This window comes from Erythrolamprus reginae, chromosome 11 (assembly GCF_031021105.1).
Source record: "Erythrolamprus reginae isolate rEryReg1 chromosome 11, rEryReg1.hap1, whole genome shotgun sequence".
Taxonomy (NCBI): domain Eukaryota; kingdom Metazoa; phylum Chordata; class Lepidosauria; order Squamata; family Dipsadidae; genus Erythrolamprus; species Erythrolamprus reginae.
The window spans coordinates 10,277,711-10,294,003 of NC_091960.1; the positions used below are offsets into that span (position 1 = coordinate 10,277,711).

Sequence of the window (16,293 nt, forward strand, 5' to 3'; positions counted from 1 at the left end):
TCTTCCCCTGGGTCCCGCCAGACGACATTGTTTAGTTGACGGGACCCGGAGAAGGCCAACTCTGTGGGACCGAACCGGTCGCTGGGATTCGTGCGGCAGAAGGCGGTCCAATGCGGTATTATTTCAATTAAAAGCAACAAAAACTTTCTTAGAAGCAATAGAGTTATCCTTTAGATAATTCTCATATTTCCAGTGGATCATCAAGCACAAAAGCTGGCTGTTGCATTCCCAAACTATGTAGTGCTGAAACCGATCCTATTTTAATCTGATAGGTTCACGCACCATGCTAAGAGAATGAATGAATTTGTACATGCAAACCACGAGCTGTTAACTTCATTGTAGCTTTAACAAAAATTTGTCTGCCTTTGTTCATATTACACTAAATTGTGTGGTTTGTTTGCTTTTAATTGGGCTGATTTCTGTTAGAACTGTGCTATATTTTCCTATTTCATTTTTGCTATCTTGTCTTATAGAGGAAGCGAGGACCACAAGTGCCTATCAGTTTTCTTTCCCTTGACACAAATAGCAACGAGGGGTAATTTTAATAATAGAAGTAGCAGGAGAAGGCAAAAGAAACAAGTATTTGTCTTTTAACGGTTGGCTTAGTCATACACCGACAACATCTATTATTGGCTCTTGCTAGAAAAATGCCAGACTGACATGGCTGTACAGTAGGAGTATCTGATGAATCTCTACCCTTGTTTACTTTCAGTTTTATTGTCTTGCAAAGCAAACAAAGACTCCTACTTCACATTCTTAGGGGCCTGGAAGAAGCACGTGCCAAGGAAAACGGAAGCAGAGCGTGCTGCCTTTTTGCTTTACTGCTTCAACTCTTCCCCCCTCCCCAAAGTTTGAATGATTTGGCTGAAGTTAAAAATTGCCGCATGTGGGCAGGACATGTCACTAGGTCAAAAGTAGTTTCTCTGTTTAAACTGGAAGTTCTCTGCTGCCTGGCTCTTAGTTGGCATAATAGCTTTGGTATGGTTTTGACACAAGAATCAGGATGTTAACCTCTATAAAAGTCAATTGGCATAAAATAATGGCTGCATTTAAACCTGGGAGTTAAACTATTCTTCCTTATTCTTCTTCCTTATTCTTCCTCCCCATCAACAAGACCTCCCTGTTTTATTTTTAAAAAAGACATAATTTAAAGATAAAGTCCTTATTTGAATTTCCTGCTCATCTTTTTTACATGCATGGCAGGCTCCATTTTAAAAACAATCTTTGCACAGAAAAATAATGCAACATTGCCTTTAATATAATTATTTATTGCTCAAGTGTGATTGGTCACAAGTAACTTGTCTTTGGTGTATATGCTCTCAGTGTACATAAGGAGAATAAAATACATTCATCAAGAATAAAAAGCGATAGTCAAGGTTACTAATAAGGTATCAAGTGGTACTAGGAAACCAAAAAAGCCAATACAAATTGAAAGATACAAGAAACATAGTTACAGTAGTGTTGTGGTTAGCTCTAGCCCAGCTCCTGCCCCAAGGACTGTGGATGTGGGGGAGACATCCACATGCTGCAGGCCTGTTTTGCCCCCAGTGGAATCTGCTGATGAAGGCTCCTCTGACCAAGAAGACATGAGTGACAGGGAGGAGGAGAGTGGGGCAGACAGCTCAGAAGGAGATCAATTATCTAGCTCCTCCCTGGATTCAGAACAAGAATTAATGATACAGCCACGCATGCGGAGAGCGATGCATAGGCAGCAACAACTGAGAGATTATTATCAAAGAAAATGAGGCCACCTGTGGTTGGGTGGGGCTGTGGTAATTAGTGAGGCTGCTATAAATAGCAGCCTGTGGGTTTGGACATTGTGGAGGATTATCTGATCCTTGTGTTTCGTGACTGCCTTGCTGACTTCTATCTTTGTGTGCTGATTCCTCCCCCCCTTTGAAACTAACCCAGAACAAAGTGTGTTTCACTTTGTGAAAGAAGAAGGACTGTGAATTGCCTCACAGCTGCAAGCTAAGTATCACAGAACTGATAAGGGACTTGTACAAATTACCAGTTTGGTTGGAGACAAGTGCTCTTTGCTATACAAAAAGAGTGCTCTGTTTATTTGCATTTTCGGTATAAAGAACATTGTTTTGAATTTTCAAAGGTGTGTGTATCTGTGCATTTTTGGGAGGATTCTACCAGAGAGCTCGACAGAACAAGTAGTAAGTGGGAAGAGAGAGATACTAGTAAGGAAGAGAAGAATAGTAATGCAGTGTTAGTAAATTATTTGACAGTGTTGTGAGAATTAGTTGTTAAGCAGAGTGATGGCATTTGGGGAAAAACTCCTTGTGTCTTGTTCTGGTTTGCAGTGCAGTCATGTGCGCTGCAATCGGTGCAGTGCAATCATGATAATTGAAACAGCTGCCAGAGCACACCATTCATGTGACAGTTAATGATTATGAAATTGAACAGTAATTGCAGGTATTGGAGAGCTCATACTTTCTGGGTGGAGTATTAATTGGGTCAAAGGCTTTTCTCCGAAAGCTGATTGGGATGTCTTTGAGTCTGTTGTTGCCCTCAACTAGGGGTAGATGAAATTGTCAACTTCGCTTTCTCACATGTTTTTAAGTGTCTTCCACCCAGTTTGTAAAATCAACGTTTTGCTAAAATTCTTATCAAACACAAGTGCAAAAAATAGCATTTGCATTGTGGAGATTCAAGAGGAACCACAGTATTCAAGAACACATTTTTGTACCTGCTTGCATTCACTCTAAAAACACACGAGCCTGTCAGACACAAAACAAAATAAAGTCTTCATTCGACTCCATGAAATAACCCTTTCGAGATTCCTATCCAGTTTCCTGTGTGAATCAATCTTTTTAAAATACCATAGAATTATTATTTTTATACGTTGAGAAAGTTGCTGATTTTGGTAACCTCTTACTAAAGATTGACCCCTTCCGCCCAAAAGATCCCATCCTATCCCTTCATATCCCCCTATTCAATTTTTGCCAGTTCAATGACCCTGTGGATTTCTGCCAATACTTGAAATGAGCTAAATTTCTGATTCTGAAGCAAGTGAATTTGATTCTGAAGCAGCTACGTAAAATTGTCAAATGTAATCCTTTCCAAGACAATGGGTAATTTTTTTAAAAAAATGGGGTACCATTATGCTTTTAAAGGCTGATTTCATACCACTCATTGAATCAGGAAAACTTTTGTTTGTGTAGCTTTTAGGGCCTACTCATTGACCACAATAAAGATGCTGTTCCGTTTTGTGCAACTTAGTGCTTGCTTGAGCAATATCCATTTAGTTTATGGTTTTATTTTCTGTACAAGATCTCCAAAATTAGTTACTTTGATCATCTATTTCATCACTAGACCAGTGTTTTTCAACCAGTCTGCCGTGGCACACTAGTGTGCCGCGAGACATGGTCAGGTGTGCCGCGAAGCTCAGAGAGAAAGAAACCAAGAGAGAGAGAAAGAAAGAGAGAAAGAAAGAAAGAGAGAGAGAAAGAAAGCAAGAGAGAGAAAGAGCGAGCGAGAGAGAAAGAGAACAAGAGAGAAAGAAAGAAAGAGAGAAAGAGAACAAGAGAAAGAGAGAGAAAGAGAGAGAAAGAAAGCAAGAGAGAGAGAGAAGGAGGGAAGAAGAGAGAGAGAGAAAGAGAGAGAGAGAGAAGGAGGGAAGGAGAGAGAGAGAAAGACATAGAGGGATGTAGGGAGGGAAAGAAAGAGAGCAAAAAGAGAGGAAGGAAGGAAGGAAGAGAAAGAAAGAGGGATGGAGAGAGAAAGAAAGAGGAAGGGAGAGAAAGAGGGAGGGAGAAAGAAATAGAGCGAAGGGGAGGAAGAGAGAGAGAGAATTTTTTTGTCCATACTTTTTTTAGCCGCCCCCCCCTGCTCAATGTGCCCCAGGATTTCGTAAATGTAAAAAATGTGCCGCAGCTCAAAAAAGGTTGAAAATCACTGCACTAGACAGTCCATTCCCCTCTTGAGTCTTTGTTTCAGTAATATTTCCTTGTCCAAACAGAAACAGAATGAAGGTGGGTGGGCAAAATGGTAGAGTGTGAGTAATCTACAAGTTCCTTCTGGCTTCCCCATTGCATTTTACAGCGTTCCCTCGATTTTCGCGAGTTCGAACTTCGCGAATAGCCTATACCATGGTTTTTCAAAATATTAATTAAAAAACACTTCACGGTTTTTTTTCCTATACCACGGTTTTTCCCACCTGATGACGTCATACATCGTCACCAAACTAATATTTTTTGCAAATAAATAACAAAAAAAATAATTATTGTCAATAAATAATTATGTTTATAAATATCAGGATCACTAAGTGTCTTATTCAGTGGTGAGTACCAGTAATAATGGTGAGTAAATGGTTGTTAAGGGAATGGGAAATGGTAATTTAGGGGGTTAAAGTGTTAAAGGATGGCTTGTGATACTGTCCATAGCCAAAAATGGTGTATTTACTTCCTCATCTCTACTTCACGGAAATTCGACTTTCGCGGGCGGTCTCTGAACGCATCGCCTGTGGAAATCGAGGGAACACTGTATTCTGAAACCTGACAGGGAATGTTAGAAATCTTCCTTCCCTTCATTCCATCCTTCCGAATTCAGGAAAGCAGTTCTGATCATAAATCAGATTGTCAGAGAATACCCATGGGGTTGCTAAGAGTAAACCCAGTCAATGAAATATAGGTAATCAATTGCAATTCCGAATAAGATGTGAACAGCCAACAGTCATTAAAACAATATTTTAATACAGTGCAGAGCGATCCATTTCATTTTACTTCCCAGACAGAAAAATAGAAAACCAGATTCAAAGTTTGGTGTAGAACAGCTGGTCAAATATCTAAAGTTGTCCTTATGTATTTATTTACAAAATGCTTTGAATTGGCATACGGGTAGGAAGTTCTTGATTTTATGATCACTGTTGGGAACTTCTGCCACTAAGCGATGCCATCGTTAAATGAGCTGTGCTCAATTTTACATTTTTTGCCACAGGTTGTTAAGTGAATCGAACTTCCCTCATTGACTGAGTTGTAGAAACTTGTAATGAAGGCTGCAAGGGGCAATCATGTGACTGCAGGATGGTTCAACCCAGTGGTGGGATTCAAATTTTTTAACTATCGGTTCTGTGGGCATGGTGTGGCTTGGGCGTGGCAGGGTAAGGCTACTGTAAACCAGCGGTCCCCAAACTACGGCCCGTGGGCCACATGCGGCCCACTGAAGCCATTTATCTGGCCCGCGGGTCATTTCCAAGGCCGCACTGGAAAAGCAGTGAGAACGTCCCCCTCAATCTCATCTCACCCGAGGTAAAGTAAGGCTTGCCGAAAGCCGAGCTGGGCACAACACACACACATACACGCACACACTTGCCTCCTCCTCCTCTGAGTTGCTAGCTCCTGTTTTCTGAATGGGGATTGAATGGGAGTCCGGGGTCGGAGGGTGGAGGCTTGTCGAGTGAGTCCTCCGCGGAGAGAGAAGAAGGAGGGTGAAAGAGGGAAAAGAGAGAGAGAGAAGTGGAGAGAAAGAAAGAAAAGGGAAAGAGAAGGGGAAAAGAGCGAGGGAAAGAAGTGGAGAGGAAGGAAGGAGGGAGGGAAGGAAGGAGGGAGGGAAGGAAGGAAGGGGGAGAAAGGGAGGGAGGGAGGGAGGAAGAGAGATAGCAAGAGAGAGAGTGAGAAAGACAGAGCAAGAGACAGAAAGCGAGAGAGAGAGCAAGAGAGGGAGAGAGAGAAAGAAATAAGGTATGTGCAGTGTGCATAGGAATCTGTTCACAGGTTTTTTTATAGTCTGGCCCTCCCAACAGTCCGAGGGACAGTGAACTGGCCCCTTGTGTAAAATGTTTGGGGACCCCTGCTGTAAACTATTCTATTCTCCTAAATTGGAGACAGCAATCAGACATTTTATTCTCTAAAATCTACAGGTAGTCCTTAACGTACGACCATTTGTTAGCGACTGTTTGAATTTACAATGGCACGGACTTAACTGTCATAGCATTGCCATGGTCATGTGGTTAAAATTTGGACACTTGCACCTAGCCTATGTTTACAATGGTTGAACCAGAGGTGGCATTCAGCAGGTTCTGACCAGTTTTGGTAGTGAAAATTTTGAGTAGTTGGGAGAATTTGTACATACCACCCATGGCTGGCCCTATCCTCTGCCTCTTGAGTTCCAGCTGATTGGGAGGTAATGGGGATTTAGCAGTAACCTTCCCTGGAGTGGGATGAGAATAATAATTTTATTATCACTTTGAATGTACATACACTAAGAGCACATGCACCAAGACAAATTTCTTGTGTGTCCAATCACACTTGGCCAATAAAGAATTCTATTCTAATAACAATGAAGGACCAGGAGAGAAATGGAAGTGAAGTAAATGAAAAAAATATGATTTATTATTTATCAAATTGATATGACTGTCTCTCACAAACAAGGGGCTCTGAGCAACATACAACAAGACTTTTACAGCTTTACAGAGTTGTACAAAGCACAAGGCTAAGAAAGAACAGTAGGTATCAGTAACAGTGGCACCACCTCAGTATCTCACAAATCTCCTGCAGATAAAAGCTGGCCCAGGGCAAGCATATCAAGTTATTGGTAAGCATTGACTGCTTATCAATCACTTGAGTTATTGATAAGCACAGTCAATATACTGTATAGAGCACTGGTGAGACCACATTTGGAATACTGTGTTCAGTTCTGGAGATCTCACCTACAAAAAGATATTGACAAAATTGAACGGGTCCAAAGACAGGATACAAAAATGATGGAAGGTCTTAAGCATAAAACGTATCAGGAAAGACTTAATGAACTCAATCTGTATAGTCTGGAGGACAGAAGGGAAAAGTGGGGATATGATCGAAACATTTAAATATGTTAAAGAGTTGGGGGAAAGATCAGAAGCAACATGAGAAAATATTTTACTGAAAGAGTAGTAGATGCTTGGAACAAACTTCCAGCAGACGTAGTTGGTAAATCCACAGTAACTGAATTTAAACATGCCTGGGATAAACATATATCCATCCTAAGATAAAATACAGGAAATAGTATGAGGGCAGACTAGATGAACTATGAGGTCTCTTTCTGCCATCAATCTTCTATGTTTCTATACAGTGGTGCCCCTACCTAAGAACGCCTCTATTTACAAACTTTTCTAGATAAAAACTGGGTGTTAAAAGATTTTTTTGCCTCTTCTCAAGAACCATTTTCCACTTACAAAATCGAGCCTCTTAAACTAACTGGAAAAGGCAGGGAGAAGCCTCCGTGGGGCCTCTCTAGGAATCTCCTGGGAGGAAACAGGGCCGGAAAAGGCGGGGAGAAGCCTCCATGGGGCCCCTCTAGGAATCTCCTGGGAGGAAACAGCCTCCACCCTTGCTGTGGTTTCCCCAATTGCACACATTATTTGCTTTTACATTGATTCCTATGGGAAAAATTGCTTTTAAAAACTTTTCTACTTAAGAACCTGGTCACAGAATGAATTAAGTTCGTAAGTTGAGGTACCACTGAATTGGCAACCAACAGTACAAGGTGTAAGAAACTTAAGTAATTCCCCAGTCCCTATCTCCTAGTCAGGTGAAATTTTGTTCATCTTTTTTTGGGGAAACTCGGAGTTGTCAGAGAGGGGTGGCATACAAATCTAATAAATTATGATGATGATGATGATGTACCATCCAGAGGAGATTTTGCTTTTGAAAAGTGGCAGTTAGTCACCAAACTATTGGTGAGCCTACATAAAACTTTATTTTTCCAAGACGGCAGCAGTGGGCTGGATTCAGGATATCATTTTAGAGCAGTGATTTTCAACCTTTTTTGAGCTGCGGCACATTTTTTACATTTACAAAATAATAATAATAATAATAATAATAATAATAATAATAATAATAATAATAATAATAATTGATTGGATTTGTATGCCGCCCCTCTCCATAGACTCGGGGAGGCTAACAACAATGATAAAAACAGCATGTGACAATCCTGGTGCACAGCACCAACCAAAATGATACAAAATGACACTAACGCAGTACATATTATACATATAGTTAATGTGTATAATATGTTAATATGTATCCGAGTCTACGAGAGGGGCGGCATACAAATCCAATAAATAAATATAGTTTCTAAATGTATTTAGTGTGAAACCTGGGCCTGTTTCAATGAACCCAAATGGGATATCCTGGCAGAAATGGTAGTTTGGGGACCCATGTTTAATTTCCCCACGGCACACCTGACCATGTCTCACGGCACACTAGTGTGCCACGGCACACTGGTTGCAAAAAAAAAAACAGTTTTAGAGAACCAAACAAGCCACTGAAAATTCAGAGGGCGAACAAATCAGACATGGCGCATGGCACCACGAAGTTGAAACATGCAAAACATTGAAGTCCAGTGTGTAAACTTAACAATTTATATCGACTGGTTCCTAATATGATTGGATTGCTTATATGTACCGGCCCCTGACTATCATTATGAATGGAATGTATGTGGATTGTTTGAATGGGAATGATTGGTTTTTTTAAAAGGGATTGGGATTTTAGACTAGTTAGCTTATTTTAAAATTGGATTTAAGATATTTGTTTTTTAATAGGTTGTAAGCTGCCCGAGTCCTCGAAGAGGGGTGGTATATAAATGAATGAATGAACGAAGGAAGGAAGGAAGGAAGGAAGGAAGGAAAGTGTTGTACCTTATGACTCTTGAGGAACTTATATTTTCTTTATGTATACTGAGAGCATATGCACCAAAGACAAATTGGTCAAAAGGGTGAATCCCTAGGGAGTTGGGCGGCATAGATAGATAGATAGATAGGTAGGTAGGTAGGTAGATAAAGACAAGATGGATAAGACAAGATAGATAAGATATATGATAGATAATTCCTTGTATGTCCAATCATACTTGGCCAATAAAATTCTATTTTATACCACCTCCAAAGCCCACACAAACAGATGGTCTGTCTCTTTCCCCAACTCCGTTTTTCACCGTGGTCCCCCATCGTCCCGCCTCCCAGAAAGGAGGGCTCACTCCTGCTTGGAAACAACAGAAGCCGCATCCAAATGTCGGGGCGCCGATCGGAAGCGCCTCCTCCTCACCCATCGCGCGGCCGTGTGCGGATGGCTGGGTGGGCGCGAGACACAGGAGAGCCCCCTCTCGTGCCATGTGTGTGTTTGTTTGTGTGTGTGTGTGTGTACGTGCCTAGACAGTCGAATCAGTCCTTTCTGACCCACCAAGGTCAAGCGCCTGAGGCGGCCCGGGGAGGAGGGGGGGGGGCGGCGGCTCGTAGGTCCCGGTTTAACCCAAGAATTTCCCCTTGTTAAGAACTGGCGCATCGCCTCACAACAAACCAGGCCTCCCGCCTTCGCTCTTTTACCTCATGTTTTTCTCTTCTCCCCACTCCTCCCCCCACCCGCGCGCTGCTTTACACGAGAGCGGAAAGGTCTCCACGCACCCGCCCGCCCGTTCGCTCCTCCCGCCCGCCCGGCCTCGTTGCCTGCCTCCAAGCCCCTCCCTTGCGTTGGGCTCCTTCGCGGCCGCGCGGCACGGCGGCGGGGGAGCCTCTGAGGAGGGAAGGGCGGGGGTGGGGGGGTGCGTGCGACAAAAAAGGGGCGGCCGCCGTCGAAAGGAGGCAGGCGGGCGGCAGAAGACGGCCTGCCTCTTCCTCCGCGCGGCACAACAGGGGCCGCCGGCCGGGACCCTCGCGCGCCTCTCCATCCCGGCCGGGCGGGGGAGAGGGGGGGGCGTTCGCCCGCCCCCCCCCGCCTCGCATCTTCTCGCCCCGGGCTATGTTCGAGTAAGGAGCCGCCGCGCTGCAGGGAAAGTGGATGGGGGCGGGGGGGAGGATGCCGGGCTGGCGGAGGGAACGGATGGCGGGGAAATGCCGCGCGGTCCCGTCGGGCAGGGAGGAGGAGGAGGCTGCGGTGGTCCGGACGCGGGGCAAAGGGAGGGAACGGGCTGGGGTGGGGGCTCCGCCGCGGCTGGGGGAAGCTGGCAGGAGGGGAGGGCATCGGAGGGCCCCCGCAGCCCTCGGCGATCGCCAGCAGGGCTCGCTCGGCGTTAGCCCGGCTTTTAGGCTGGGCGAGTGGCTTGTCAGCTGGCAGATGGACGGAGGAAGGGATGGAGGGACAAAGGAGCTGCCGAGAGAGAGAAAGGAAGGATGGAGTCAGAGAGAGAGAGAGAGAGAAAGAAAGAGAGACAGGGAGAGAAAGGAGGGATGGAGAGAGAAAGAGAGAAAAAGAAAGGAGGGATGGAGAGAGAGACAGGAGAGAAAGGAGGGATGGAGAGAGGAGGGATGGAGAGAGAAAGAGAAAGGAGGGATGGGGAGAGAGAGAAGAGATGGAGAGAGAGAAAGGAGGGATGGAGAGAGAAAGAGAGAAAAAGAAAGGAGGGATGGGGAGAGAGAGGATGGATGGAGAGAGAAAGAGGAGGGAAAGAGAGAAAGGAGGGATGGGGAGAAAGAGAGAGGAGGGATGGAGAGAGAAAGAAAGATGGGGAGAGGGAGGAGGGATGGAGAGAGAGAAAGGAGGGATGGGGAAAGAGTGGGAGGAGGGATGGAGAGGAGGGATGGAGAGAGAGAAAGAGAGAAAGGAGGGATGGGGAAAGAGTGGGAGGAGGGATGGAGAGGACGGATGGATAGAGAGAAAGAGGGAGAAAGGAGGGATGGAGAGCGAGAGCGAGCGAGAGAGCGAGGGCTGGGGAAAGGGAGTGCGTGGCATCCCTGCGAACGGCGGCGGTTGTTTTGGTTGTTTGGGAAGGCGGAGGGATGCTCCTTCTCCCCTTTCGCTTTCCTGCCGCGCTCCCCCCCCCTCCCAGCGCCCTCGCGGGTTTCGATCCAGCCGCCCGTCCTTTTCCCCTCTTGGGAGCACCGGCGATTCGCTGCCAGTCGCCCCGTGTTGCGCCTTTGTTGCGCGGGTGCGGGCAGGTCTCAGGTCTCGGGTGGGTTGGCGGGCGCGCGCGCGCGCGGGCGCGGCTAAAGGACCCCCGTGGACGTTTCTTGGCCAGCCCTGATGTTGCCCAGCCCGGTTGTCCGCCTTCTTTAGCCTGCAGGACAAACCAGCCGGAGGGGTGATGGACCACAATGTCTGCACAGCACCAGAATGGTTGGCTAAGCTTCACATTATTCATTTAGTCAGTAATTGTGTGTGTGTTTGTGTGTGCAAGTGTGCATTCACACAACTTGCTGGGCTTGGCTGATTTTTTTTGTAAAAAAAAAAATCCCTGGTTGACTTGTTGGTTTCATATCTTTGTGAAGCCAGGCTGTTTGGTTCCCTTATTACTGTAGTTCCCTATATTTTGTGAAAGTGAATTATAGCAGCTTATTATTATGCAGCTTTTGTGTCTGTCTCTGTTTCTCTCTTCCTATCTCTTTCTCTCTCTCTCCCACCCTCCCTCCCTTCCTCTCTCTCCCGCCCCCCCACTATTTTTTCCCATGTCCCAATATTACACCAGCTACCAATGTTCCCTGTGGCATCCCCAACCCCCACATAGATAGAGGTTGCAACAGGAAGAATAACAGCCAGTTCTTGGATTATCTTTGTTGACTTCTGTGCCAGCTAATGTATGAACAAACAGACAGACATACCATGTGCTTTTTGAGCAGATGTGCAGTACATTATGTGATTTTTTTCCCCTTGTGCTGAAATTGGGGTACCTTTGAATCAGGATACCTGAGAATCCATTTCTAGTTTGGAGCAGCATGGCTAAGCATCTTTTGGCAAAGCACCCGGTTTGTGGGAATCTTGAAACATATTTTTAGCAACTGAAGGAATTGAATATACACTTGCTCCGTCAAGAGGCATTCCAGAAGCATTTGGGTTTACTTTCCCGAGCTTCTAATGGCCTTCCATTATATATGTGGGAGAAGAAGATGAGTTCCAAAGCCCTAAAAAGCAGGGTTGGAGGATAAACAAGCAATTGTGATGTACCTTTGGGGAATGTTTAAGGTGCTACAAATATCTTTATTTAAAAACAAAACAGTGTGGATCTTTGTAAATGGCCTTCCATTATATATGTGGGAGAAGAAGATGAGTTCCAAAGCCCTAAAAAGCAGGGTTGGAGGATAAACAAGCAATTGTGATGTACCTTTGGGGAATGTTTAAGGTGCTACAAATATCTTTATTTAAAAACAAAACAGTGTGGATCTTTGTAAACATTGTGGGATCCTTATTCAAAACTGTAGGACAGTCACATGGTTTTAAATGTATAAAGGTCATAGGGCCATGGGGATGCCAAAAAAAATCACTAGTTAAGATTCACACAGCCATTTAAGGATATCAGTTACAAGCCTAACAGCTGCTAAGATTTCTTTTTTTTTCTTGTTCTTTTGTTCTTGCTTAATTATTTTGTGATTTGGCATACAGTGGTACCTCTACTTACGAACTTTAATTCGTTCCATGACCAGGTTCTTAAGTAGAAAAGTTTGTAAGAAGAAGTGATTTTTCCCATAGGAATCAATGTAAAAGCAAATAATGCTTGGGATTGGGGAAACCACAGGGAGAGTGGAGGCCTGTTTCCTCCCAGGAGATTCCTAGAGAGGCCCCATGGAGGCTTCTCCCCACCTTTTCCGGCCCTGTTTCCTCCCAGGAGATTCCTAGAGAGGCCCCATGGAGGCTTCTCCCCACCTTTTCCGTAGAGGCATTTGTAGGTAGAGGCACCACTGTATTTTGTAAGCCCAGGCCATTTGGTTAATGGACAGTTCATTCTATTCTGAAATTCCCCAAATAGATTTATTAACAACTAGTTGATGCATGTTGTGTGACTATACAACTATGCGGTTGTATCTTTGGCCATATGCAAGTAGAAACTTCAGTTAATCTAGGTATAATCCCAGCGACCAATTAGGTCCCACAGAGTGGGCCTCCTCCGGGTCCCGTCAACTAAACAATGTCGGTTGGCGGGCCCCAGGGGGAGAGCCTTCTCTGTGGCGGCACCGACTCTCTGGAACCAACTCCCCCCGGAGATCAGAACTGCCCCTACTCTTCCTGCCTTCCGTAAACTCCTCAAAACCCACCTTTGCCGTCAGGCATGGGGGAACTAAACATCTCCCCCTGGGCACATTTAATTTATACATGGTATGCCTGTGTGTGTGTCTGTTAGTATATGGGGTTTTTTAAATCTTTAAATATTTTAATTAATTGAATTATTTATGATTTGTTTTACACTTGTTGTGAGCCGCCCCGAGTCTTCGGAGAGGGGCGGCATACAAATCCAAATAATAAATAAAATAAATAAATAAATAAATCAATTCAAATTTTCAAAGCCTCAGAAAATAAAATTGTTGAAATCCAGGTAACAACCCATTAGAAATGTTATGTGTTAAGAGAAAAAGAGACTATTGGTAGTCCATCCTTGTGGGGCATTATTTTCTGCTCCCAAAGAAATGAATAAGAACCAACATGAAATTCATCCTTGAGATTCTTTTCTCACATTACTAAAAAAGATAATTCCCTTCAATTGCATTTTGGGTAATTTTGGGAACTTTAAAATCCTATTTGTAGGCTTAAACAACCAGTAGACGCAAACTACAAAGACAATCCTTTTACAAAAAAAATAATAATTGTTGGCCTATTGGATAAATCAGCCTTTACTAAAGCTTAAAACAAGGTTTTGCTGGAGTGCTCATTCCTGCATTCCAAGCTGAAACCATAGTTCCCTCTAAGCTGAGCAGTGAGCAATCGCTCACTTAAAAATCATCATCAACTCAGAGTTTTCCAAACCTGCCCAGAAGCCGAGAGGGAAAGAGTGAGAGGGAAGGAGAGAGAGAGAGGAAGAGAGAGAAACAGATAGAAAAAAGAGAGGAAGGAAAAGAGAAAGAAAAAGAATGGGAGTAAGGAAGAGAGAAAGAAAATCAAAATCTAGTTTGAAACTAGCTCAACTATTTAAGTGGCATTTTGATATTGATAGAGTTGCCCTATTATGAGCTCACTATTATAGACACACAGTACAGTATTTTATTTTGAAATTCTCTGAGGCAAAACAGGATGGATTTTTTATTTATTTGTTTGTTTGTTTGTTTGTTTATTTATTTATTTATTATTTCTGTGCCGCCCAGTCCCAAAGGGACTGCCGCTCGGACACTATACTTTTCCGCCCACCCCCACAAAAAATTAGAGGGAACACTGGCTGAAACCCCGAAAATAGCATCAATAACTTGAATAAGTATGAATTTTGTCCCGGTGATGCAACTAGACATCGATAGGTGTGTTTGGGGTGCAAGTAATCCTCGAGTTAATAACGTTTCATGTAGCAGTTGCAAAAAAGTAATTTACAACTGGTTGTCGGACTTCCAACCTTTGCAGTGTTCCCATGGTCACGTGATCAGAATTCAGACACATAGCAACCCGTTTTCTTTATTTACGATGGTTACAGAGTCCTCGGGTCATAAGAGTGCCATTTGTGATTGTCCGAGACAGCTTCCAATAAATTCAGTTGGGGAAAGCAGAATTCCGTTTAATTCACTTCCTCAAGGGTGTCAAATTCAATTTCATTGAGGGTTGTGTTTGACCTTAGCGGGCTCGGGTGGGTGTGGTAGGAGTTGAAGCGGTTTATGTCCAGGATGCGAGGGGTCAGTAAATATTTCCCCCGCCCTCTTTTTGACTCGTGCAGTATACAGGTCCTCAATGGAAGGCAGGTTGGCAGCAATTGTTTTTTCTGCAGTTCTGACTCTCCTCTGAAGTCTGTGCCGGTCCTGTTGGGTTGCAGCACCAAACCAGACAGTTGTAGAGGTGCAGATGACAGACTCAATGATTCCTCTGTAGAACTGTCTCAGCAGCTCCTTGGGCAGTTTGAGCTTCCTGAGCTGGTGCAGAAAGAACATTCTTTGTTGTGCTTTTTTGATGATGTTTTCGATGTTAGGTGACCATTTTAGGTCTTGAGATATGATAGAACCTACATATTTGAAGATCTCTACTGTTGATACTGTGTTGTGAGAGGTGGAAGGGTGGAAGGGTTTCTCCTAAAGTCTACCACCATTTCTACGGTTTTGAGTGTGTTCAGTTCTCGATTGTTCTGGTCACACCACAAGGATAGTTGTTCAACTTCCCGTCTGTAAGTCCCGTCTTTAGACTTATATACCGCTTCACGGTGCTTTACAGCCCTTTCTAAGTGGTTTATGGAGAGTAAACATATTGTCTCCAACAATCTGGGTGCTCATTTTACCCACCTTGGAGGGATGGAAGGCTGAGTCAACCTTGAGCATGGTGAGATTCGATCTGCCAAACTGCTGGCAGCTGGTGATCAGCAGAAGTACCTTGCAGTACTGCACTCTAACCACTGCGCCACCGAGGAAAAAAATGTTTCAGGAACAAAGGTCAGCTTCAGGAAGTGAAGGTCAACAGCCTTTTAGCATGTTGCCAGCACAGACAATTATGACTGCAGTGAATATGGGAAGAATAATAATAATAGGTCAGTTCCTTCTTCCTTCCTCCCCAGTTCCAGTGAAGGCAACATCGTCACTGTTAGTCTGCTTTTGCAAATAATCTTGTGGTCTTCCACTGGCTGTCCAAGTGATTTCTCTGTAGTCTCTTAGAACCTTAGAAAGGAAGTCTGGGAAAGGTGGAGGACCCTTGCGGTCTGTCTGTCTGCAGGTCTACGGTCAGAATGATATTGCTTCACAATCAGGTCAGATTTAGTATGGCAGGAGAGAGGAGAATATGAGAATAATAATAATGACGATATATTAAACATATTAAAAAGAGCCGGCGTGGCGCAGCAGGTAGAGTGCTGTACTGCAGGCCACTGAAGCTGACTTGTAGATCTGAAGGTCAGCGGTTCAAATCTCATCACCGGCTCAAGGTTGACTCAGCCTTCCATCCTTCCGAGGTGGGTAAAATGAGGACCCAGATTGTGGGAGCAATAGCCTTGCTCTGTTTAAAAAGTGCTATTGCTAACATGTTGTAAGCCGCCCTGAGTCTAAGGAGAAGGGCGGCATAAAAATCAATCAATCAATCAAACAAACAAACAAACAAACAGAAAAATAAAATAAAATAAATAAAATAAAATAAAATAAAATACAATACAATACAATACAATACAATGCAATGCAATACAATAAATAAAATAAAATAAAATAAAATAAAATAAAATACAATACAATACAATACAATACAGTACAAAAATAAATAAATACATGGCATCCAACTCCCAGCAATTTTGATCCAGATTGGGTCAGAGACTATAGAGAAAGAAATTCCCACTGCATTGCCACTGCAGAAGAGCTGGGGTGGCGCAGTGGTTAGAATGAAATATTACTGGCTTCTTCTGCTGGCTGCCGGCTGCCAGCAGTTTGGCAGTTCGATTCCCACCAGCTCAGGGTTGACTCAGCCTTCCATTCCTCTGAGGTGGGTAAACCGAGGACTCAGA

At 43.9% G+C, this 16,293-nt stretch overlaps 1 protein-coding gene across 2 annotated transcripts in view; it reads left to right on the top strand.

Moving 5' to 3' along the window:
• Positions 1–9,563: 9,563 nt before the first annotated feature.
• GRAMD1A (GRAM domain containing 1A) overlaps positions 9,564–16,293 on the top strand; it is a 100,670-nt gene continuing 93,940 nt past the window's right edge. Inside the window, exon 1 of one of the 2 annotated variants that reach the window (XM_070763977.1) lies at positions 9,564–9,727. In XM_070763977.1, coding sequence (XP_070620078.1) covers positions 9,720–9,727 — 8 coding nt within the window. In that variant the 5' untranslated portion in view covers positions 9,564–9,719. The remainder of the gene's footprint in view (positions 9,728–16,293) is intronic. The other variant, XM_070763974.1, reaches the window with a different exon arrangement.